Source organism: Garra rufa, chromosome 14 (assembly GCF_049309525.1).
Source record: "Garra rufa chromosome 14, GarRuf1.0, whole genome shotgun sequence".
NCBI lineage: Eukaryota > Metazoa > Chordata > Actinopteri > Cypriniformes > Cyprinidae > Garra > Garra rufa.
Window position 1 is genome coordinate 28942018 of NC_133374.1, and position 26942 is coordinate 28968959.

At 43.3% G+C, this 26942-nt stretch overlaps 1 protein-coding gene across 1 annotated transcript; it reads right to left on the reverse strand.

Moving 5' to 3' along the window:
- Positions 1–386: 386 nt before the first annotated feature.
- On the reverse strand, positions 387–26042 carry LOC141284978 (calcium-activated chloride channel regulator 4A-like). The gene is made up of 15 exons (XM_073818010.1): positions 25980–26042; positions 6319–6516; positions 6063–6196; positions 5832–5980; positions 5606–5711; positions 5355–5523; positions 4916–5143; positions 4592–4816; positions 4312–4489; positions 4095–4201; positions 3784–3999; positions 3346–3610; positions 3065–3229; positions 2021–2245; positions 387–1875 (listed from the first exon to the last, which is right to left on the reverse strand). The coding sequence occupies exons 2-15, from the start codon at positions 6466–6468 to the stop codon at positions 1457–1459; spliced, it is 2736 nt and encodes a 911-aa protein (XP_073674111.1). The 5' UTR covers positions 6469–6516; positions 25980–26042; the 3' UTR covers positions 387–1456.
- Positions 26043–26942: the final 900 nt, after the last annotated feature.

A 26942-nucleotide genomic window follows, 5' to 3' on the forward strand; every position in this document is an offset into this window, starting at 1 on the left:
ATTATGCATTTAATTTATTTCAATCCCTGTTAAATTTGCCTACAAGGCAAGGCATCTCTTATTTAGTTTACTTGTGCAACTACACTGTTTAGAGCACGTCTGTATGTCCTGTTGCAGCATATTGATATAGGCTGAAGGAGTGAATGGAAAACAGGAAATTAACTCGTTGTTTACCGCCATCACAGGCTGAATGTATGGCTATTTGTAAGATATAATACAACACTGGAAAACAACTATAAAATGTAATGATATCTGCTATTTTTCTTGTAACTCTCCTTGTCATTATTGCCATGTGAAATGTAAAATGTGAACAGTGACAATCAAGCTGTATAACTGTCACGACGTGCCGGGTGAGGGAATCCAGGGAAAACACGAGGAAACGGAAGTATAAACAAAACACAGATTTATTAACAAAAAACTTTCAACAAAACAAACAGGAAACAAACCACAACGAAACTTCATGAAACAAATCCAAGGAGCAAGACAAACACACAGAGACGTTAACACCGGACAAAGGGAGTGAGGAAAAGGGAACTATTTATACACAGAATCAGGGGAGTGGCTACAAACGAGCAAATGAGGGGGAAATACAAATATGTGCAAGACTGAACCAAACTAATACAAAACCAAAGGGGAAAAACATGGACTAAACCAATTAAACTAGAAACACAGGGAGAAAAACACTAGGAAAACAAGACAGAACAGAACACTATCCTGACAATAACCAACATTCATATGAGTTCTGAAAGAAGTCAGTAAATGCATTTTAAAATCAACAAAAATATGCACCTCAATACAAGCTAAACATGTAAAATATGCATAATCTTACAGCCATTACATCCATTTACCTACATCACTTCATTTTGGGTGAACTATTCCTTTAGGGATTATGTGAACTTTTCAGGAAGCAATGCAGTATTTTATAATCTAAGCAGACACTGTTGTACTCTAATAGTTATCTTGATTTTCATCTTAGAAATTAAAACACACAACCCCCCCCCCTCCCAAAAAAAAATAAAAAAATAAATAAAATAAAATAAATAAAAATAAACATTGTTTTAAATGTGTGTATATATTTTTGGTAACACTTTACAATAAGGTTCATTAGTTAAACATTAGTTAATGTATTAACTAACATGAACTAACCATGAGCAATACATTTGTTACTGTATTTACTAATCTTTATTAACATTAGTTAATGGAAATACAGTTGTTCATTGTTTGTTCATGTTAGTTCACACTGCATTAACTAATGTTAACAAAATTTTAATAATGTATTAGTAAATGTTGAAATTAACATTAACACAGATTAATAAATGCTGTATAAGTGCAGTTCATTATTAGTTCATGTTAACTAATGAACCTTATTGTAAAGTGTTACCATATTTTTATATGTCTAAATGTTTTATTCATTTTACTCATATGTTTTAAAGCTGTTGGATGTATGTAGTTATGCTCAAAATTGGTAAAAGGATTGAGGAAGGGCATATGTTTGCATCAGATTCCTGCGTTTCACTGCCCATGTGATTACAGAAAAAACAATGCATATCACTATAACTATCACACACACAGAAATTACTAGAACTGTCAAATTCATGCCTGGGTTTGATATTACTGGGGAGCTTGGAGCAGGGAGGATCTTTGAAGCTTGAGCAATGTTGGAGGTTTCAGATTTTGCATTTTGTTTATCCTGTGACTGGACCACAAAGAAGAGTGTGGTGCCATTTTGGATTGGGAAACTGAGATTAAATGAATGCTGTTCAACTGATCCAGCCTCCTGAGGTGAGACAGCAGCTGTGTTGACTGCATAACCATTGCTGAAGTTGTTTCGAAGCACATGAAGGTCAAAGCTCCACCTGATCTCGTAGGATTTCGCTTAAAAGAAAAGAAACGTGCCATGCAAAATTGCATTTCCATTTTTTTATGATCTAACTTTAAAACAACTGTTTTGTCAGTAAGGATGTTAAAGATATGAAAAAACTTGTATTTTAAATACGGTTATAGTAATTGTATGAGTTACCTGTCCCTTCGTCGAGGTCTTCACCAGGAGCTGTCCAGCTGAGAAGCACAGAGTCTTCCTGGATCTCAGCACTCAGATCTGTGATTCTGTTAGGAGGGAAATTTGGTGGAGTTGTGCTTTTAAGAATCACCTCAAAACTCTCTCCGGTGGCTGTTCTTGTGAAGTTTCCAACCTCAAGTGGTTCCTCAAAAACTGTAGGCTTTGGAGGGTTCAGCTCCACTACACCTGAAATTAGAGAGTACATTTCTATGAATTTGTTAAAGAAATGTTTGAAAACCACTTGAATCCATTCGATTATGTCTAAATTGTTTTCTCCAAACAGTTTTATGGCTAATTTTATTGCCTTTCATGAATAAATTAAGTCCCTGTTTGTGCATTAATTCAGTGACACTTTCTGTTGGTGATACAAGTGTCTCTATGAGGGAGTAACTGATTTGTTCAAAACACTGAATCATTAAGAAACAAATCTCATAAGCTGCATTACAAATGACAGGATCCTTACACAGTGAATAGAGTGATTGTTTTTCATCTCCGGAAAAGATGTATGTACATATGGTACATTTTATGTGACGTTGGTTTTGTACACTACTCCATAGTGCTTTAAAATAACATAACATCTGCACTACACCTAAACCTACCCAATAGTATGAACAAAAACGAATGTGATGTAAAAACGCAATCACTAGCATGACATTTCAGCTTGTTTTTTAATCTCTCATCTGTTGGCTCCTTCATCGTGAGTCATTGTGAGGATTTCACATTCTAAGTCTAATTCTGTGCCAGCTGAGCTACCAAACAAGCCGGAAAGCGAAACGTATGGAAACGTATGCTGTAGTCATAACTGTGTACGAAAACAATTACAGGTGCTGTTTTACCACCTCTAGTGTTAATTTCTGTTGGAAACTGCAGTAATGTTCACATATTGGTACGTATTTTGCATCTCGTGTGAAGTCCACATCTCAGGATGCTTAAGGTCAAATGTAACGCACATGTTGAATAATTTAATCAACTGAATAGTTTGATTATATTGATAGCAGGATTTACCGTCTACCACATATCCAGGTATGTATGGGGCACCACTATTTTTTGGGACAGCAAATCTGGTTTGTCCATCTTGATTCTTCACTCTTACTTTCAAGCTGCTTCTTCCATTTACCATCTTTTTGAAATATATGGAATAGATTCCATCACCTTGAAAAGCATCAGCTCCTGTAAAAGATAGATCTCTAATTTATTTGGCCACAAGTTGGGTATGTACCTTAGTGTTTATTTATTTGTATTTTAAGTGGAATGCATACTTGGAGCAAGACTTATGGGTCATTTACCTGCTCCATTGTCCAGCAGTTGTAATGTCTCTGGGTCTCCAGTTTCTGACTCGAGTGTAGCCCACACTTCAGCATTTATGACAGGCCTGTAGTTCTGACTAACCTCCACAAACACTTTCATGGGTTTAGTGCCGTCACTAAACTGCTGGTTCATGCGGGGTTTGACAATGATAGGGGGAACACTGGCATGTGCTGCATGACTTGTTACTGTTATAGTGAAAGCCTGAAGTGTTGTAGTTTGAATACTGTACTTCCAGTCCCCAGGCTACCAAACACAAAATAGGGTTTGCTATAAGTCCATTATTTAAGTGTAGCAAATGTAGCTTAAGAAGTCCAGATGCGTTTTGAGTAACAACAATACATTTTTCAAGTTTATGGTCTGAACTATAAACTATATAATCATAAAAATGTTTCATTGATTGATAAAGGTTATCGTACCTCTGCAATTCCTGGAATATTTAAAGTGACTGTTTTCAGCAATCCATCATGAATCATATTTGTCCGAGTGTAGACTAAGCCACTTGGTGACTGTATGTAAATGCTAGGAAAATGTTTTTCATAAATTATTACAAAGCTGGTTTGGTACCCAACAGTCTGATCCACTGATGCTGTCCCATTGAACCAATCAGATGTTCTTGCTCCATCACTTTGTAGCTAAAGGAGTGAGAAAAATTGAACTATGAAATACTCTAAATATTGATGAGAGAGTAAAACATGTATCATGGGCAATGATCAATCACTTGACAAACCTGAACTGGTTCATTTGTGTAATCTCCAGTTGATAATGTAAGCGAAGCAAACGCATCCATTAATTGGTTGGAAGTCATGTTGTCACTGGCTATCCTAAATATTCCCCCTATTTACAACATGAAACAGTTTTGCATTGGAAAATAAACTGGCACTTATAAAATATGATATACATAGGGGCAGATGCAGTAAGTTATTACTTGTGCTAATATCACTTACCAGTTTCGTCCGCCATTTTTTTTAGAGCAGGATCTGCTTTTTTACCAAAAGCTAGTGTGTGTATAATGGCTCCGCTTTGTATTGCAGATGGGGCACAATCAGCAATGTTGTCCGTCGCCTCACCATCTGTCAGAAAAATGAGTTCATCTCCTGATACATCCCCGTCATTTTGAAGTACCTGATAAATTTTAAGAAAAAAGGATCATTGGCATAGAACAAACTCTATATACTTCATACTTTACAAACATACAAGATGCATAGTGGTACAATAATATGTTACCTGTAAGCCTTCTCTAAGGCCCAAGCATATGTTTGTCGATCCACTTGCTACTTTTGGCAACAATTTGATCAGATTGTCTCTCATTGTGTTGCTGTCAATAGTAGTCAAGGGGCTCAGAGTAGAAGCATAAGTACTAAAGGTTACAATTCCAACACTGGCTTGATCCTCAATGATGTTCCGTAGAAAATGTGTGGCAGCCTGTTGCTGTTGAAGAATTCTAGAGCTCTAGGAAAAAGGTAAAAAAAAGACCTGGTTTCAAAATTATTAATTGTAATTATGTATGTAATTTGTGTTCAGATGAAGTTAATGTCTGTTATTGCATACTTGCATGCTTCCTGAGACATCAAGGATGAGGCAAACAACCCGTTGCATTCGCTGCACAACTTTAAAAGACGGTGGTGGTGGAGAAGACTGCAGTGGTTTCAGAGAACGAAGTGCGTCTTTATCCACAGAGTCCTCAAATATTACAGTCCATGTTGCTTTTTCACATTTTAGATTTTGCATGTTTGGGGCTTCATAATTGTGCTCATTTTCACGACAAAATGTGCTCACCTGAAAACAAAATTTGCTGCTTAACTGCAGATATGTCACTAATTACTCAAGAACAGAAAAAATGAAATTGATGTAGATATTAATTGTGCTTAATTACTTTTCATATAGAAGAAAATAGTCTGTCACCTATTTGGTCCAAGTTAGAAATTCATTTACTAGTTACTTACATCAATTTGTGGAATGTTTGAAAACATGTAAACCCAATACTTACAGAATCCACACTTGGCATGAACATTAAAGAGCTGTTTGTGTTTTGATTTTTGTTCGGAAAAAACTTGCAGTCCTTTGTATATAGTGAAGTTTGTGGATTGGTGCGGCACTGTTGAACAGATCTTTCAGGAGTAACCTCATTTAACTGACCTTCAATGTTTATGTTACACCTAAAGATCAGCATAATATTAATAGTACCTCCAATTTCAAAGGAGATTTTAATAATATTTCATTTTATTAAGCGGGTATAACCTTGTAGCTTCAATACGGTGATTAGAGTAGTAGAATGGTTTTTTGTCATTGGTTTCATCATACACGCCCCATCTCAGATGAGCCCACTCATGCACAAAAACTTTTCCTGCAAAATAAACAATCAAACTGTTAATAAAACAAACAGGTATGGATCAATAGACCGATTAAATATCTTATTATTTTATTATAAATTCATAAATGTTGAAGGAAGTTCAACAATATTCACCTCTTAATCCGTAAAGCTGGATGATTGTGTCATTTAGGAGGTAGTTTGGGGTGAAATGAATGTAATCTCCCTCCTTTCCACATTCATCATACTGTTTAGTGTAGGGTTCATCACCTTGTGCAGAATTATCAATTCTTATTTTGGCCCGTGTTTGACAATAGAAATAGTGTCAGCAACATCATATGTGATTCATATTTTACAAGTTTAAATGCCATAATGCTCAGTACTTTATCAAAGGACTCTGTTCTTGCTTTGGTAACATGCATGGTGTTCCAGTGAGGTGGGACTAGTATTGTAGCTTCTTTAAAATAGACCTTTTTATCCAATGCTTCATGTAGATAAACTGACCCCTCCGTGACCATTTCCTGTCAATACAAAGGTGAAAAGAAAAATCTCTAAATGAGTGTATTTATTAAATTAGTATTTTTCATTTTTTTTATTTAAACAGCAAAATCCTATGCACAAAATAATAAAACAACATATTTACCTTGATTTTATCAATAAGTCTGTCATCTTGTGTTACTTTTGAACTGATTGCAATTATGATGTCAACATAACCATTTCCATCTAGTTTGATTCCAGTTGAGGTGGATGACAGCAACATCCATAATAAGACAAACACCGTTCTTGAGTCCATAGCTGTGGAGTTTAGATGAACAGCAACAACCGAACCCTGTTTTTAACACTGTCAAGTAAAAAAAAATAACTGATTACAGATGGCCTGTCCTTCACTGGACTGGCTGAATAATACCAATATAACAAACTGATAAACTCCTTATTACTGTCACGTTTGAAGGAGGAGGTCTGGGTCCAAATGCAGGAAAGTATATTTATTAAATAAACAAACAAACAAACAAAACACAAACAAGGCAAGGTCAGAAAAATAAACTTCAAAAACGAGAAAGACGAGAAAACAACCACACAGAGACCAGGATACATGAAAACAATGCAGAATCACCAGGGTAGTGGAAGTGTGGAGATATAAAGACAAATCATAAGTGTTATCAGCTGGGGAAGACAGGTGACAATCAAGGCAGGTGCAACAATCAGAGAAGTGAGTGCAGGGAAGGGAAAACAGCGACATCGTGTGGCGAAGGGAAAGGCAGCAGCCCAGAGTCATGACAGTACCCCCTCCCTACGGAACGGCTTCCAGACGTTCCCAAAGTCTGGAGGGAGGAGGTACGGAGGAATGGTGAACCAGGGGGAGGGATGGCGGGCCAGGCCCGTGCAACAACAGCAGGGCCGGAGACGAAGGTTCCGTGAGGCTGGACAAGACCAGCGCAGGGCCTGGGAACTCAGGCAGGGCGTGACCGAACTGAGGAGGAAGGTCAGCGGGCACCGCCGCCAGAGGAACATCAGCGGGCACCGCCGCCAGAGGAACGTGAGCGGGCATCGCCGCCACAGTAACGTGAGCGGGCACCGCCGCCGCCAGAGGAACATCAGCGGGCATCGTCGCCAGAGGAACGTGAGCGGACCTCGCCGCCAGAGTAACGTCAGCGGGCACCGCCGCCAGAGGAACATGAGCGGGCACCGCCGCCAGAGGAACGTGAGCGGGCACCGCCGCCATAGGAACATCAGCGGGCACTGCCGCCAGAGGAACGTGAGCGGACCTCGCCGCCAGAGGAACGTGAGCGGACCTCGCCGCCAGAGTAACGTCAGCGGGCACCGCCGCCAGAGGAACGTGAGCGGGCACCGCCGCCATAGGAACATCAGCGGGCACCGCCGCCAGAGGAACGTGAGCGGTGTAGTGCATGGAGCCAATCAGACATGAAATAACTAGTTATATTCCTTAAATGACTTCTCCCCCATGATTAACACCTATGTGCTATGAGCCAGTCCTTTGTTCACTATCCAGCTCATCCCCCCACCATCAAGATAAGACTCCTACCAGAAATGCAGGGAAAGATAGACTTTCCTTATTCAGACATGCAGTCCCACATACAGTTATATAGAAATGTACACGTATCAATGTGTTACCTTTTCTTATATTGTTGTTTCTGTTATGTATGTCGGCCTCAAACATTAATCCGCAATAGGTGAATTAGTGTGCATGCTAAGACTCTCACATTTAGAATCACTCAGTCAAACGAGAAGATACATAGATCATGTTTGGTGTCTATGAGCAGCATTTATTATTCCCTAAATGTTAATGTTTGTGGCATCTTAATAACTCATTGCTTTATATGTATTATTGAACTTTTGAAAGTTTTGTGGCCAAACAACCAATCAGCTTCCACATGCGAAACCCCATTGTGAGAGACAAAGACTTTCAATCTTCCCTCCAAAACTCAGATCAACCGGATTGGACAAGGTCCAACTGTGGGCGTGAACGACCTACAGGTTTATAAACCTTGCCTCATCTCTCTCTCTTGCTCTTGCCTTCGGGACACAAAGACACGTCACCCGCACCTCCCCCCAGATCCATGGGGGGGGGGGGGGGGTCTCACCTAGCGGAGGAGATGATGAGGCCTGCAATACTGGAAAGGACTTTCTGAACTGAACACAAACGGAACAATGCACAACAACAACAAGCTTGCAAGTATCCGTCCTTTCTACAAACGTAGATAGCTGCGTTTAAGGCGTTTTATAAAAGAAACGATTTCAGGATGTTCAGAACCGTTTCATTCCTGTCCCTTTGCAAACTCACTTTCTCTCTCTCTCTCTCTCTCTTACTCTCTCTCTCTCTCTCTCTCTCTCTCTCTCTCTCTCTCTCTCTCTCTCTCTTACTCTCTCTCTCTCGCGCGTTCTCTGTCTATTTGTGTTTTATGTACGTTTGTCTATGTGCGATCGTTTGTAAGTAGAATAGTTTAATAAACAACCATATATTCACATATAATGATTCTCTGTGCTGAATGCTTACATTACAAAGTCACTTAAACTGTTTCGATCTCATATTGCTACCTTAAGCCCTATTCTGTTCAATTGTTTTAACTCCGTTCTGGTTAGTAGAAATGCGTTGCCGTGACGACGGGCCAACGTCAGAGTAATGGATATCACTGAACAATTTGCTGGACAAAGAAACCAGTCGATATCATTATTACTGTTACTGATCAGAAACTGGAAATTGCGTATATTTAATGACGATTATTATACACGATTTCCTGTGAGTTAAACTACTTTCCCTGACTGAAATGTATGTTTTAAATAACTCATTTCATCCTATTCATTGGTTATAAGACCTGGTGGAGTTTGCAGTGTATATGTGATGAGAGGAACAGTCTCATGCATATACACACATATATTGATCATCTTAAATTCTTTGAGCTAACCAAAATTCTCTACATTAATTGGCGTTAGAATGCGGGGCAGTTTTAAACTGTGTGATGTGAGCAGCTCAGGAATAATTTGTGTGTCTGCATGCTTGTGTATTCAAACTCGGCTCGCGACTCGCGTCTCTTTTGTTTGTGTGTGTGTGTGTTAGAACGGTGTGGCCAAGCCCACCTTTAACACCTTCACAGATGTTTGAGCCTCTCGCACAGAGAGACTAAACCGCTGTTGAAGATGTAACTTAACTGCAGTTTATATATTGACCCTATAAAACGAAGAAATCTTTTATAGAGCGTCCTAAAGCCACCCTAAATTGAGCGAAGAAAACCTCTATTTTTGCGTGAAGAAGCTGATTGAGCGATGTTCCTCTTTCACCTTACAATGGCCATATCTTTATATTTTGAGTGTAGATAGGTTAGCCATTGATGTGCACTCCAATGCTAATCAGCTATCTTGCTCCTTTGGGTTAAAACCTCAGTTTAGCTAACTGATTAGGTTGACCCCGTTTGCTCGTCGAATAGATTTAATATAGTAAACAACTTCGCGTTATTACTGTACAAATCTTGATCGAGTGTTATTTATTCGTTTTGTGCAAAGCACACACAAGTCTTGTGTCAGCAGGCTGACTCAAGATCAAGGTGCACGCATCGTAACTAAGCAACCTTTTAATAGTGTAAGCATCCTATTAAGTTAAAGTTTGCAAAACATGTACCTGTGTTCAGTAAAACGGACACAAGAAATATACACCCGCGATCACGCATCGCCATGGTAACTGCGCTTAAATGCGCGTTCAAATCCACACAAGGTGGAATCTGAAATCCCGCATAAAAGGTATTTCCTTCTATTAAAAGATAGAAGTCTGTCTAAAACCTCTTCCAATACCTATGCCTGATTTCATATTATTTTTATTTTTTTTATTTTTATTTATTTTTTTTTTCTTTGAGCAACAACGCTTATAGATAGTCCCAGTCAGTCTCTCCCTTCTCTTTTCCTTTTGATGTTACATTATTAATTATTGTTATTTAAACCATAATGATAATTAACATAATGTATGTTTTTTCTCTTGTGTGTGTGATTTAATTTTAATTATTTCACCGCCTTAGATTCAACTCTCTCTTTAGCAATTATACTTGTATTTGCTCATTTTAAATTTTGATTAAACAGTCTTGATTTAAATTTAAACTTTGACCAAATCGATCAAGTTGCACTCTCACTACCCCGGGTAATTCGGCCCATCCCAGGGGGGCCTTTCTCTCTCTTGCTCTCTCAGCTCTGCCATTTCCCAGGTGTGACGACTCCATAGCGCCCCCACCCGGTGGGCCCCGTCACTGACCTCAGGGCTGGCAGTCAGCTCACTTTCTCTCTTTTACTTTAACCCTTTATACCTCTCTTTCTGATGGATTTTGTTTTTATTTTAGAGACTGAACCTGTCTGAACATCAGTGAAATCTTTTGGTAACTACACCGATGAACTGAATAGCTCTAAAGTTAATCGCTCATCATTAAGTTTACTCATAGTTTCCTGTGTTTACCCACACAAACTATCTGACCCCTTCTTTACAGCTAGGATAATAAGCGTTTAGTTTGCGTCACCATCTGATGACATCAGTTAAGTACGCAACACATAGCAACATTTTAGCTCATTAGTTCTGTACGGACTTGCATTGGCTCGTTGTGCTTTGTCTCTCCCTCTCTATTTGTGTCAACATGTCACCGTCCAGTCTCGCCATCCAGTCCAGACAAGGCAAAGAGGCCATCCCGCCCTGGGTCTAGTGACTACAGCCCCTGAGCGGAGAACAGCCGGACGACTGCGCACACAGGCGAATGGATCACGATCCAGTCAAGAGCTACGGCTGCAGAGAACCAATCAACTCACCTACAGCCCGGACCATCAGTGACCACGCCCTCAACAAGATCGTCTGACTAAAGCCGCAGCGGAGAAAGCTTCACCCACGACGGAACCAGGACAGCGCGCAGAACCGCCTAGACCATCTGGATGTTCAGAGATAGCGGATGAAGAGGACAAGGACCTACACGAGGAGAGAGGAGAAAAGCTTCAAGACACGCCTGCAACACCCCCACAGCCTGAGCGCAGAGAGCAGTACAGGAGAACACTCCTAAACAGCGGAAGCTCTCTTTACCATGAACCCAGCACACCTTAAAGAACTCAAATTCTTGCAGATAACAATATGAACAAACAGGAGAGCTCAACACAAAATCTCTCCCGGGCTTAACAGCCCACTGTTCACACCTCACACGCCAGCAAGCTGGCCGAGAATCTGACAGCTGTCACCAAAACGCTGTCTTCCTGAACACTGCAGTAGGCTACAACACACGCCTGTCTGCAAAACATTGACTCTTAAGCAAGAACATTTGCCCAGTGTGACCACGAGACAGATCTGCTTAGCTCCACCTCCAGCTAACAGGACCCCAGCCATTTGTACCAGCAGTCAAAACTGTCAAAACTGAATACAGCAGCTAAGAACACGACTGCTACGACCAGCATCTGAGCCTACGTGAGACAACGCGACAGGCACCAAGGGAAGATGGCATCAACGCCAGAAAATCTTTCCCCTCAGATATCCACATCACACTGTGAGTCACCACCCAAATGCTACAGCCTTCTTCCGTACAGCGATTGCTCGATTCAGCGGACTCTACAGACCGCCGGAAAACAGCCAAGCACCAGAAGGCAATAAAGATTAGCAAAGTGACTGTCCAGCTGCCCCATGCCAAGGGGGGACGTCTGACTGACCAAGGTGAACAAACATACAGTGGTGTATGGGAGCTGAACACGCAGCGACATCACTGTGTGGGAGTGATCTGAGATCAGTGCAGGCCAACACTGAGGACACCTGTGCTCTGAACTTAACCTGGAATAGACAATGCAAAACCTGCTACGTCCTGTTTCTCACAGCCCTACGATACTCCCTCAACTGCGAGAAAGCCTTGCTAGATAAGATTACTCCCAGATGTTTACACTCTGGCGAACGAACTACCTGCATTCACCAAAAGGGGTCACTGTTCGGCTCAAAACACAGTGTGGCTAAAACCCTAATGCTGCACACACATTCAATGGAATAAGTGAAGCAGTGCCCACTCTAGAAGCCACACCCCCTTTCTGAAAAGTAATCTTTTGCAGTGTACATACCATTCAGGTATTTCAAAGACTTTAAACAATTCCGTCATGAAGAGCCTAAAGGAAAATGGCCACTCAGAAATGGTGCCAAGCTGCTCTCCACATATGACGATGATGCAGAACTAATGTCATGTACAAGGCTCTCAGCAGAGCCCAGCACCCAGATGACAACAGCTGCGCTGCACAAGCCATCCAGCGATGTGCCAAGCACACCAGAAGACAAAGGGAATCACAGAGACCTGCCACCAACGTGTGATGTTTATAACTATCAATGCCTGCAGACCAAGGGTCCCACGCACACAAACCCATGTGCTTATAGACCAAAGAGCGAGGCAAGACACGCCCAGAGCAGGTACCTAGTGGAAAACGACAAGCCTGTCCCACTGCAACACCTTAAGCCGGGCCACATGACATCACAGCACGAGTGACGGCAATCGGATCAACCCTTGTGTCGCAGCGACTCACAAGAACTCCCTCTTAAAATTGCTAACCTGCATAGACCCAAAGTAGACTAAGCTCAGTTTCAAACAACAACACTCAGTTTGAAAGAGCCGAGCCTGCTTCAGACAAGCATTGCCATCACAATAGGAACATTACATGCTATTCGTGGAAAAACAGTGAAAGGCCCAGTAAAAAAAACTGAGGGATTTTGTGGCTGCCTAAGGTTTTCAACAACAAAAAACCCACCCACCCAACCCAAGCATCGCTTCTAAGCCACAAGCAAACCCCTCACGCTGCTACGCCGCCTGCATCACACCCATGCACACTGGCTCCACCTACAAAATAGCTCTGCTAAAGCAGCCTCTGCCAATGCTGACACTCAACCTTGCACTGTCCGACCACACTAAGGCACTAAGCCGAAAACAACTCAGTGATGTCACACACATGCCGCATCTAGATGACACATCCTCACATTTGTTCCTGATAACCAAACACCGCCACAGCTCCCAGCTTTCCAGGAACAAAGGGGGGTCATTGCTGATGTATGCCCAAGATGCACCGTGCAGAATACACCAGAGTACCAAAGCCACTACCAACGCAAAAGTGGCGCACTGCCAAGCATGCAGTGACAGAGGACATCAGAATATGCTAAGTTTGATGCCAGCTCGAAACCAGCGGATTTCAAACGACACAGCCTCTCTACGATGCAAAGCAGTCAGTCGACGAGAAACATCTGTGAACGTTTACCACCAGATGGCACCAGAAACGACACCCGTGTCAACCAAGAGACCACCCGTGTCACCACCTACACTGCTCACCAGTACTTCAGTGAAACATGCCCGAGTGCGACACCTGCATCCAAAGAGCGCAGGAAGCCAAAAGCATGCCGCAGCCAGCGAGATTCACAATAGGAACTGTGAACCAGCGTGTCTCGGACATCCAGCCCTGCCACTCACCAGGACCAACTGGAGACTCAGCAGAGTACAGAGAACGGCATCCTTCAGCCTAAAGCAGCCAACGGCCTGCAATGGCAGAGAAAGGAACAGCAGGACCGCGACAAATGGACAACTCACATCCAGCCTGGACAACCAGGAGCTGAGCAGCATCGTCTTCTCCTTGGCCCACACCCTCAAGGGCCTCAGACAGGAGGTAAATGAACTGAACCTGCAAGTCTCTGAGTACCAAAATTAACCGACACCCACAAGGACAGCTGGACACGCCTGCTTTTCCAGAACAGAGTTTCTGATGCTAACAAAGAGCTCCTTGAATGAAACTCCACTGAGAAGTACTGAAAGGTAAACTTCTGACTCCTTGCCCAACGCAACACCGCATTAGACTTCCTAAAAGGAAAAAGCATCCCATGAGACCAGCCGACACCTCAGGAGCAGCCAGACAATGTTGAATGGAGCAACGGGCCCACAGGCCCAACAGCAAAACCCCTACAAACACAACTCAGACCCGCTCAAGTCAGTGTCGAAAATTCCAAATTTTCAGTAACCAAAATTCTCTACAGCGGGCACCGCCGCCGCCAGAGGAACATCAGCGGGCACCGTCGCCAGAGGAACGTGAGCGGACCTCGCCGCCAGAGTAACGTCAGCGGGCACCGCCGCCAGAGGAACGTGAGCGGGCACCGCCGCCATAGGAACATCAGCGGGCACCGCCGCCAGAGGAATGTGAGCGGGCACCGCCGCCATAGGAACATCAGCGGGCACCGCCGCCAGAGGAACATCAGCGGGCATCGCCGCCAGAGGAACATCAGCAGGCACCGCCGCCAGAGGAACGTGAGCGGGCACCGCCGCCAGAGGAACATCAGCAGGCACCGCCGCCAGAGGAACGTGAGCGGGCACCGCCGCCACAGGAACGTGAGCGGTCACCGCCACCACAGGAACGTCTGCGGGCACCGCCGCCACAGGAAGGTCTGCGGGTACCGCCGCCACAGAAACGTCAGCGGGCACCGCCGCCATAGGAACACGAGCCGGCCTCGCCGCCAGAGGAACGCCAGCAGTCACCGCCGCGTCCGGCACAGAGAAAGCGGTCACCACCGCGTCAGGAACAGAGAAAACGGTCACCGCCGCGTCAGGAGCAGAGAGAGCGGTCACCACCGCGTCAGGAACAGAGAAAGCGGTCACCGCCGCGTCAGGAACAGAGAGAACGGTCACCGCCGCGTCAGGAACAGAGAAAGCGGTCACCACCGCGTCAGGAACAGAGAAAGCGGTCACCGCCGCGTCAGGAACAGAGAGAACGGTCACCGCCACGTCCGGAACAGAGAGAGCGGTCACCGCCGCGTCAGGAACAGAGAAAGCGGTCACCGCCGCGTCAGGAACAGAGAGAACGGTCACCGCCGCGTCCGGAACAGAGAGCGTGGACACTTCCGCCTTCCCACGGAAGAGCCACTCCACCCCCACTGCAAAGCGGGAACGCCGTCGCGCCGACTCGGCCCTACAGGCCTCCATCTCGGCCAGTTGGAGGTAAATGACCTCCTCGAACCGAGCGGCCGACGCCGCCTCAAACGCCGCCGCCTCCTCAGAAAAAAAAAAATTACTCCCCGCTGGACCCATCTGTGGAGTCTGCATTCTGTCACGTTTGAAGGAGGAGGTCTGGGTCCAAATGCAGGAAAGTATATTTATTAAATAAACAAACAAACAAACAAAACACAAACAAGGCAAGGTCAGAAACATAAACTTCAAAAACGAGAAAGACGAGAAACCAAGCACACAGAGACCAGGATACATGAAAACAATGCAGAATCACCAGGGTAGTGGAAGTGTGGAGATATAAAGACAAATCATAAGTGTTATCAGCTGGGGAAGACAGGTGACAATCAAGGCAGGTGCAACAATCAGAGAAGTGAGTGCAGGGAAGGGAAAACAGCGACATCGTGTGGCGAAGGGAAAGGCAGCAGCCCAGAGTCATGACAATTACAGTGTCATGGGGCATCATGTTGAAGAGTTATCAACCTTATGTCACTGTCATTACACAGGAAACACAGCTGCTACCATCACAGTTCATAAAATAAGGCCTTCGATACATTTACATTTACAGTTATTCATTTAGCAGACGCTTTTATTCAAAGCGACTTACAATTGGGGAATACAACAAAAGATTTATCCTAAAGAGGCAGATCGACATAGGAAGTGCTCATAATACTATATATATCAGGCATTAGGCGACGGCTTAGTATTCTACTTATAATAAGTGCAATCAAAACGTCTCAGGTTACGTAGGTAACCCTAGTTCCCTGAGGACAGGGAACGAGACGCTGCTTCCTGGTTCAGGACACTATGGTAACTGCCTTCAGCGTGACCGGTTCTGAAACAAGGTATAGAATAACGACAGTGAACTTGACACTGGCCGGTGCCAGCCCGTGACGTCATCAGCAGGTGCCTGCTTAGTATAAAAGCAGGTGCCTGAGAGCACAACACCATCTTTTTGTCGGACGGAGGTCTGTGCAGGGCCCGAGGCATGGCCCCGAGACGCAGCGTCTTGTTCCCTGTCCTCAGGGAACTAGGGTTACCTACGTAACCTGAGACGTTCCCTTCCGGAGGGAACTCTATGCTGCGTCCTGGTTCAGGACACTATGGGAACGCTTATACCAACGCCGCCATGCCGAGGGATAAGTGATCAAACTGACTGAATGAGGAGTCAAGAAGGAAATCACCCCTGCATCAGCGAGAGTCGCTGGGGCCCAGTGACCTGCCACGGCTAGCTCGGCTACCTGTGCACGCAACTCTCAAGCATGGAGGCCTAGAGGAAGCCTACTACACTTAGCTCTCTGAGTGAAGGAGGTCATAAACGCCCTGACCATAAGGGGCGGAGTTTAGGGAATGGAGGTCTCAGCAGAACGAACGTCTGCTCTAGGGACCTGACAACATTCAGTGCTAACAGGTATAGGTGGCTATACTCGACACTGGGGGTATTCAGTGAGGCTGAATAGCCTGTGCAACCAGAACTACCCAAGTGGAGCTTCTGCTCAGAGGGAATCTACAGAGTGGAGGTCTCATGACCTAACTACACTTGACACTGACGATGGTCTGTGAGGCTGAATAGCCTGTGCAACAGGCCTGTCTAAGTGGAGATTTTCTGAGGAGTGAAGGCTTCGCCGAAAGGAAGCCTGGAAACACTCTGTGCCTTCCAGAGTGCAACTCTAAGAATGGAGGTGCCGTGGCGCCTCTACACTCAAAACCTGGGGGTAGTCAGTGAGGCTGAGTAGCCTGTGCAGTGGAACTACCTACAGGGAGTTCAGAGGAGTGACTGCTCCAAAGGAAGTCAAAAAAGCACTCTGTGTCTTGCAAAGGAAAACTCTGAAAGTGGGGGTCTCGTGACCCACTTCACTTCAACACTGAGGGTAGTCAGTGAGGCTGAATAGCCTGTGCAGTCGGACCGCCTATTCCTAGTGAATCTCTGGAGGCAACGAAGGACTCTGAGTGAGCCTGGAGATTTCTAAAAGTGGCAATGTTCTGCGAGCAGCAGAAGGACTCTAAGAGTGGAGGTCCCATGACCTACTACACTTCAACACTGCAGGTGTTCATCGAAGCTGAACTGCCTAAGCGACAGTACTGCCTGAGTGGAGTCTGGAGAGTGGAGGCTTTCTAAGGAGGGAGCCTAACACACCTCTGTGCTTAGCAAAGAAGAACTCTGAGAGTGGAGGTCTCATGACCTAACTACACTCTAGTCTTGAAGGTCATTCGCGAGGCTGACTAGCCTGTGCGACAGAAATACCTTCGTTTTTGGAGCTCTTCTGGAGAGTGGAGGCCTGAAGAGGCGCCGACACTCAATCCTGCTAGCAGTGCTATCTGGATTGGAGTTGGAAAACTAAAAGGTTTTTAAGAAAAACCAACTCAGAAGATGGACACGGAGGAACCCTGCGTGGTCCATACCTTATAGGATTTCAGAAAGGAACCTGCCTTTACGGGAGGAACCTTACCATAAGTATGGATTTTAGTGAAGTGCCTGAATAGTGCACTTACCACTCACGTGGATTTCCGAGAATGCTCAAAGACTTGCGTGAGCAAACACCACAAATGTGGTTTTGAGTAGGTGCCCTGAGCATAGCGAGGATCACCAGATTTGCAGTCTCTAGGCGATAGCAGAGCCTGAAAGCGGAGCTCCTGGAGAGGGGAGGCTTCAGCAGAAAGACTCTCTAAGCGAGAGGAGGCCTACGACGCTCTCCCTAGGGAAACTCTTCAGAGTGGAGACCTCCGATAAAACGCTCTAGGCGAGGGGAGGCCTGACTACACTCGACGCTCAAGAAAAGGCAGATACTCACAGTAGAGCCAATAATGAAAAATTCTCATTTATCATCTAGCTCTGTGTAGTGGAGGCTCCGAGACTACATCTCTAAGGAGAGAAGCCTACAACACTAGTTTTTGGTGAGTGGAAGACTGCACTCCCCCAAAAAATAGTCAGCGAGGCACTCATGGGCCTGCTAGCTGCTATAACTGTGAGAGTGAAGGTCTCAGTACTGTTGGCTGTGACAGAGGGGAGACCTATTACACTGTGCTTATCAAAGGAGTTGGAAAACTTAAGGGTTTTGGAACCAACTCGAAAAATGGGCACGGAGGATTATCCTGCGTGGTCCAACCCGTGAGGGATTTGGAGAAGGAACCTGCCTTTACAGGAGGAACCTTACCATAAGTATGGATTTTAGTGAAGTGCCTGAGTAGTGCACTTACCACTCACGTGGATTTCAGAGAGTGCTCAAAGACTTGCGTGAGCAAACACCACTAACGTGGATTTAAGAAGGTGCTCTAAGCGTTTCGCGAGAAAGACACCTGTATTATTCCCGGGTGATAGCAGAACCCGGAAGCGGAGCTTTCAGTGAGGGAGGCTTTAATGGTTACAAGCTCTCTCGAACGTAACAAGCCTGACGACGCTCGACTGAGGAAGCTCTATCGAGTGGAGGCCTTGGTATACACGCCCTCTCAAGGAAGGGAGGCCTTACTACACTCAACGCTTATAGTGACAGGTCCCCAAAAAAGGGTTCACAAGCTGCCTTAACCTTGTGTTTTTTGGACTGCATTTATGGGAAGTGGAGGCTTAACAGAAATTCCTCACATAGAGGGAGCCTAGCAACACTCGACCCAGTAAAAAAGCTCTCATGAATGGAGGTCTAAGAATGACCTGGCTACATTCAAGAAGTATTTCTCTTTATATGTCTCTCATATAGAGGATTTCACAGAGAGGAGGCCTTCTAGGCCTGCTACACTCAGATCTGGCAGATTGGGTTTTAGTCATAATACAAGACACTAATTTAGCGAGGCCCAGAAAGGGGCCTATCAGCTAAATATATAAAATTTCTACTTCAAAGCGGGGCTTTTTTTTTTTTTTTTAAAAGAGAGCGGAGGCTTCAGTAAAACATCTCTCTCTCAGAGAGGGAGCCTTGACGACGCTCTATTCACCCTACTACACAAACTCCTAGGAGTGGAGGTCTCACATATGTGTATATGAAAATACACAGGGAAGGTACCTGACTACACTCATGCAAAAAGAGTATTACTCTTAGCAGGGTTTGAGTGAGCGGAGGCTTCAGCAGAGCGATTTTTCGCTTGAAGCAGCTTGACAACGCTCAAGAGTTTTTTTTACATATTCTCGTATGTATATGTATGTCTGTACCAAGCTCACTCTTTTAGCGGAGGTTTCTCATTTTAAAACCTGACAACGCTTAACCCAAGAGGGGTTTTCCCCGAGTGGAGGTCTCTTCACCCTGTTCTCCTTTTTTTTTTGGAGCGAGGGGAGACCTGACTACACTCGGTCGCTTGGTGGCAGCAGAGCCCACTTTTTAGAGGAGCTCGAATACTGCAGCATTTAAAAATCACCCAAGCGGGGCTGGTAGAAAGAGAAAACATACACATACATATTTTGAACATTTTTATTTATTAAAGTGTCTTTATTGTTCACCTGCTGGGCCATCAGATTGAGATCTCATCATTGGCCCAACCCCAGAGTCTTTGCGAGGGGGAAAGGAAGGGCAGGTGGCCGAACGGACGTGAGGGGAACCGGAGAAGAGACTCTAGGTGCCCGCTCCAGGCCTGCCGCCACGCCGGCGCTGGAGCGTCTCCCTCAGATCCTCTCTCCTACGCATCACGCCTCTTCTGGGACCGGCTCCTCCCGGGGGGAGGGCCCCGAGTGGCCACACTGGCGACCTGGCCTCGTCTCTGGCCACCCCTGGACCAGGACGGGCCCGGTTTTCCCCGGTGTTCAGGTGGGGGTGTGGACGTGGACCGGCGAGGAATACATGATTTAAACGCCGCCGAGCGCGCCTTCGCCTCTCTGAATTTCTCGACCACCGCCTCGACGGACGTGCCGAACAATTCAGAGGGCGAAACCGGGGCTTTCTCCTCGATGTCCGCCAGGTTCACCCACAGATGTCTCTCCGTGGCCACCATAGCCGACATGGACCTGCCCACCGCGGTCACTGTCTGCTTAGTGGCCCGTAGAGAGAGGTCTGTGGTGCGGCGCAGCTCAGCTACCTCCTCCGGGGAAAGCCCCAGACCACGGTCCAAATCTCTCAGCAGGTCGGCCTGGTACGCCTGCAACACCGCTACAGTGTGCAGAGCAGCACCGGCCTGACCCGCTGCCGCATATGCCCTGCCATTCAGCCGTGATGTTTCGCTGAGTGGCTTAGACGGCAGGGTCGGAGCCTTCAGCATATCCGCGCTCCCGCATTCCCTCGACATCAGCATAGTTCACATGCTGATGTCGGTAAATGCGGGCGGAAAATGGCTTGTCCCATGCCTTCTCGATCTCTTTATGGAGATCGGGAAGGAATGGGAGGCTCACGGGAGCTGGCTTGTCATAGCCGGGAAGAAACCGCTCATCTAGCCTGCCGAGAGCGGCGTCTTCCCTAGCGGGCTTCCACTGAAGATCCAAACAGGTAGCCGCGCGGTCCATGACAGACATCAGCTCCTCATATGCGGGGCAAGGAGGCTGTATGGATTCAGTGATGTCATCTTGCTCCATCTCAGCCTCCTGCTCGCCCTGGCTTGAAGCCAGTAGAGCACTCGCTGCAGGGTCGGAAGATGTAAGTGACAACACATCTTCCGCTAGCAGCGCGTTCTCATCTCTGGCTGACGGGCGCGAGAGATTAACTCCTCTCTCAAACTCGTCAGCCAGCTCCACCTGGGATCCCCAGGACCTCAGCCGCCGAGCAGCCTCAGCTGCCGCGGGGCCGGAGCCGCGTGGGGCAGATGGATGGCCCGATTCCCTCGAGAAAAGGGCCAGACGAGAACGGAGTTTCCTCATGGGGAAAACCTCGCAATGGACGCACTCCATCCCCTCAAGAACGGAGTGCGCGTGCTCTTCACCCAAACACCATACACAGAGGTCGTGCGCGTCATCAGGTGTCAGATTTCTCTGACACGGATCCGCGCACTTCCTATAAAGTTTAGCTCTAGGCATCGTCATACTCACTCGCTAGAACGAAGGACTCTGAAGACAAAAAGATGGTGTTGTGCTCTCAGGCACCTGCTTTTATACTAAGCAGGCACCTGCTGATGACGTCACGGGCTGGCACCGGCCAGTGTCAAGTTCACTGTCGTTATTCTATACCTTGTTTCAGAACCGGTCACGCTGAAGGCAGTTCCCATAGTGTCCTGAACCAGGACGCAGCGTAGAGTTCCCTCCGGAAGGGAACTACAATTTAACACAAACATCAATAGAAATATGGCAAGCCGTATTAACATTTAATCTATAAGCCGTACTAGTATCTATTTTCATGCTTATTATTTAGATACTAGAATCTTTTCCATTAAGTATTAGTACTTATTCATTAGCTACTAGTATTTATTCGTTAGGTACTAGTGTCTTTTGTAAAGTTACTAGTACTTATTTATTAGATACTAGTGCTTATTCCAATAGGGGCTAGTATTTAATTATACTCTTCTTGTTAAGAAAAAATATAACTAGTTCTTATTTTTAAGTTACTAGTAACTTTTTAGACCAATGATATCCTGAACTTAATAGATTTCTTCCCAGTATGCTAATCATATGTTGAATATTAATTAACCAACAACATATAGGAGAGAGATTAGACGGAAACTAAGGAGACAGATGTATTTTCTTAAAGGAAACCACATAGAAAAGAAACAATATTTTTTTGCATATAGCATTGATGCTACAGACATTGAATGTTTTTACATTGATACAACAGGTTACAACAGGTTTGTAATCTTTCCTTGTGTTTTCATGGTAACCAATTAGCAAGGGAAGCTAACATACAAAGCCATTTAGCTCTACTTAGTCAAATTAATTCAGCAAATTAATGTATTGTATTACCATCTGGGCTTTGATTGGACACTGGAGAGGTACTCATGTTTATGGAATGATCTGTTTAAATAAAGATATCTCCAAATACATTCTTACTAGTTTTTTTTCCAGGTTAAAGATATCTCCAAATGAACAGGAAAGGGTAATTCTTCTGTTTTTGATATCATCTTTTCATTCCTGACTAAGTATTGCAATAGTGACTAGTATCTATTTCAATATTACTAGTAAGCAGTCATTAGATACTAGTACTTATTTAATAGATACTGGTATTGATTCATTAGGTACAAGTAACTATTTAATAGATACTAGTAGTTACTGTATACATTAGGTACTCATTTATTAGACACTAGTATCTTTCATAATTTTTACTAGTAACAATTTTTATCTTACTAGTCAGATCTGCTTTTTTTAATCGTCTTATGTTATGACTAGTCCGAATGGCTGAATAAGTACTAGTATCTAATAAATGTGTACCAGTATCTTTTAAATAAATACTTGTATCTAATCAGTTAGAACTAGTATATATTTACTAAGTACTAGTATCTAATAATAAAGTACTAGTATCTAATAAATAAGTACTAGTGTCTATTTAATAGGTACCAGTATCTAATGAATAGGCACTAGTATCTATTAACAATTTACTAGTATCTAATGAATAAGTACTAGTGTCTATTAATTAAAATACTAGAATCTAATTAATAAGTACTAGTACCCAATGATTAACTACTAGTGCATTAAAATTATGTACTAGTCACAACTGAAAAACATACTAGTCAAAACTGAATAGTTGATATCTCAATGACAGATCCCCATAGAATTCAATGGCAAAATTTTAAATTTGTTACTAGTAACAACAGAATAGTTACTAGTCACTGTTAAAATAAGTACTAGTATCTAATAAATAAGTACTAGTATCTAATGAATAAGTACTAGTCTCTTATAAATACGTACTAGTGTCTATTGAATAGGTACTTTAGTCTAATGAATGAGTACTAGTATCTAATAAATAAGAACTAGTATCTAACGAATAAGTACTGCAAGCAATGAAAAACTTTCATCACTCTTGCGCAACTTTGAGAGGAAACTACAGAAGAGAACGCTTTGTTTCCTTCATGGAGAAAGTCTTTGAGAACGGGCCCGCAGAGGTGGCTCCACCTCTCAAAGACGAAGAGGAAAGGTGGTATCTCCCAATCTTTGGTGTATATCATCTGAAGAAACCTGGACAAATACAGGTAATGTTTGATTCTAGTGCTCAATACAGTGGTGTCTCTCTTAATGACGTGCTGCTAACAGGCCCTGATCTTAACAATTCTCTCTTGGGTGTGCTTCTTAGATTCCACAAAGAGTCAGTTGCCATAACTGCAGACATCCAACAGATGTTTTATTGTTTTCTTGTTAAAGAAGAAGACAGGAACTTTCTGAGATTTTTATTGTTCCGAGACAAGGATCCCAGCAAAGACACTGTGGAGTACCTTATGAAGGTACATGTCTTTGGGAATAGCCCATCGCCCGCCGTAGCCATCTATAGTCTCAGAAAAGCTGCCCACCTGGAAGGAAAAGAGCAGGATTCTGAAGTGCAACAGTTTGTAGAACATGATTTCTACGTAGGCGATGGGCTAAAGTCTCCTCCCACAGTAGAAGCAGCAGTGAGTCTACTGAAACGCACACAGACAATTCTCGCAAGATCGAATGTGAGGTCGCACAAGGTTGCCTCAACAAGAGAGAGGTCATGGAGGCGTTTCCATCACAAGATTGTACTAGCGATCTAAAAGATCATCAATGATAGACCGCTGGTGCCTGTGTCTTCTGATCCAAGTGACCCATTTCTTCTTACACCTTCTATTCTCCTCACACAGAAAGTGGGCACCCCCATCGCTCCTGCTGGTGAGACAAGTCCAACATCTAGCAAACACATTCTGCGATAAATGGAGGAAACGGTATCTCTGCTTATTACAGACACGTAGGAAATGGCAATCTGAACAACCAAATGTTGAACCAGGTGGCATTGTGCTCCTCAAAGACAGCCAAACCAAAAGAAATGAATGGCCAATGGGAATCATTATGCAGGTCTTTCCAAGCAAGGATGGGAAAGTGCGCAAAGTGGAAATAAGGATTCCTAAATGAGAGGGCACCAAGCACTTCCTAAGGCCAGTAACCGAGACTGTTGTACTCCTTCCTCTCGAATACAAGTTAAAGCAATACGTCAAAAAGCAGTTATTGAGTGGTGGCACTCAATCGTGCCAGATGGGGAGTGTTCTGTTACAGTGATGGCCTAAGTTAAAAATAATTAAGGAATAAATGTTTAGGCTGTAGTTTGTATCCCCCTACTGGCTGCTCTGGGAACAATGCTGTCATTATCATGTGACTGATCCAATGACTAACAAGGAAGTTAGTGCCTTCCATGCTGCTGTTCTATTGCTGAGTCAGAAAACACTGAATCAATACACATCTGCATTAATCCTTGGCCTTTGGTAGCCTCGTCAGTATGTTTTATTGTTATTGTTCACAGTACTACCCTCAATTATAATAGATTATTTAAGTTTTTTGTAATTTGTATTATTTGAGTACATATTAAATGTAATTCTCACTGGACCATACCAGAACCAGAACCATTGCCACTGTTTACTCATCACCTTTATTGCCTGATATTTTATTTTCATGTTATTTAATAAGCAGAAAGTCAGATCTAGATTACAAGATATTTGTAAGAAGCATTTCTGTTATGTCCACATTGTGAATGCCAATTTATATTGTTTATTTTCTTCTTATTTCAATTTAATAAAATATGAAAAAGGACATTCCGTGTCTGTGAAGTTAATGAGGGAGAGTTGAACTTGCTGTTGAAGTATACACAGGACGTATATAGAGAACAGTACAACTAGTATCTTTTAAAAAGGTACTAGTAGCTAAAGAATAAGCACTAGTAACTAATAAATAAATACTAGTACTATTTGAAAAAGATACTAGTATCTAAAAAATAAGTACTAGTATCATGAAAATAGATACTAGTACAGGTTATAGATTAAATGTTAAGTCGGCTTGCCATAATAGAAATGGGTAGAAAACGAATAAATTCTTTATAGCAGCAACTAACAATGTAAACAACACCTACAGAAATAGAGTATTATGCAAGAATCGCTTTTCCCAGAATTTGAGAGTGACCAAACAGTTTAAATAGTACACGGTGGCTGGGCATGACAATTAAATGAAAGTCTATAGCAAGGCAAATGGTTCAAATTGAAACTAAAATGTGAGTCACTTCACACTTGAGTGCCTGCAGGAAGGGAGCAATACAAATAACAAAAGCTTCCACTTAATGAAAAGGCGCAAGTTCCGACAGGATCTTTAACACTTTTCATGCTTGAGTTTTTGTTACTTTAATATGATGCTAAAATGGAAATCCATTTTCATTTTGAAAAAATTCAGTTTTAATTAAAAATTATTTAACTGTCTGCATATGTGCACACCAGGGGCATTGCTAGACCTAAAGTTCTACTATGACACAGGTCCCCATTACTCATATCACTTTTCTTTCTTGAAAGCCAGTTGCGTGTACAACCCAATTAACTATATAAACCTGTGTAACCTACTATTCCTACACTGCAACAAGCACTAGGAAAAGTAAAGGTATGCATTAATGCTTTATGAACACATGTATTTAAGCGTCTTCATCATACTTCACATGGACATTCTTAACATTTTTTAGGCAATTATGTATATAAAATTAACTGTGCTATATATAACTTTATAAATGCTGCTTCTATAAATAAACTGTCTAGCTAACATAATTGGTGTAAATTTAACTGCATGTTTGAAGCTCACAAAAGGTCTACTTACAATATCAACAAAACGTTATGCTTTTGTAAAATAGCTAAAGGAGCTCTTCACAAAAATGATCCGAAACTTAGCGAATATTTGCCTCACAGACATGATAAATATATCTATAGAATGCTTTAAATTACTACTTTAATTTACTAAAACTAAAGGGTGACCCCTTTAAGTTCATCGCGTGTAGTGAGTGGTAATCACATTACATACCTATATAGGAGCAGTTGAGGGATCAGTTCCTGATTAGCATAGTGTTGATCTGACCTGTTGGTGTGATGCTTATATCTTCTCTCCTCTGAATAGTGGGGTGCGTCCAAGACATGTTAGCGGGCGTGTAAGTGTAACATGCCCGAAAAAGCCTGCCAGCTGTTGCTTAATTTCCAGTTGTTCCAGTTTGGGACGCAGTTACTGCTTGCACATTGCCATATTCTCGCCTTTTCACCTTGGATGCACTTCAAGCTGGGCCTTTGTATGGCCTACCTGAACTACCAAAGCACCTATTGTGTTGTTTTGGTTTGAGTGGTTTGAATGATTGTGTGTGCATTGTGTATATTTGATTTGGTTTGGTTTGATTGTTTATGCGTTAAGCGTTCCTTAGTCTCATTGTCCTGTCTACTATGTTACGTCGTGGTTGTTTTGTTTGTTTCCTGGATTCCCTGTTTTGATTTGCATTAAATATTAGTTTGTTTCATACTCCTGGCTTCCCCGTGTTTCCCTCTGGCTCCTCACCCCCCAAGAAGAAAAAAAAACAAAACTTTTTTTTTGTATTTGTATTTCTATATTATTATTATTATTATTAATAATAATAATAATAATAATAATAATAATAATAATAATAATAATAATAATAATAATAATGATGATGATAATAATAATAATAATTATTATTATAATTATTATTATTAGGGCTGAAATACTATAGTAATTGTTAGGATTTTTATTATTACTATTATTATTATTATTCTGCCGTTAAACTGAATGGGCAGCCCGAACTGTACGGCCTAGAGCGAACCAAAACCCGAAACCTCTTACAACTCCTAGACCGTTTGTCAGACTCAAGTGTCTTATATCATTGGAATCCTTGGCTCAGTGAAAACAAAATGGCTATCTCTGATAAAATGGCATGGCCCAAAATGGCAAATTTTTCCGCCATTTTGAAAGTTGTCCAAATTT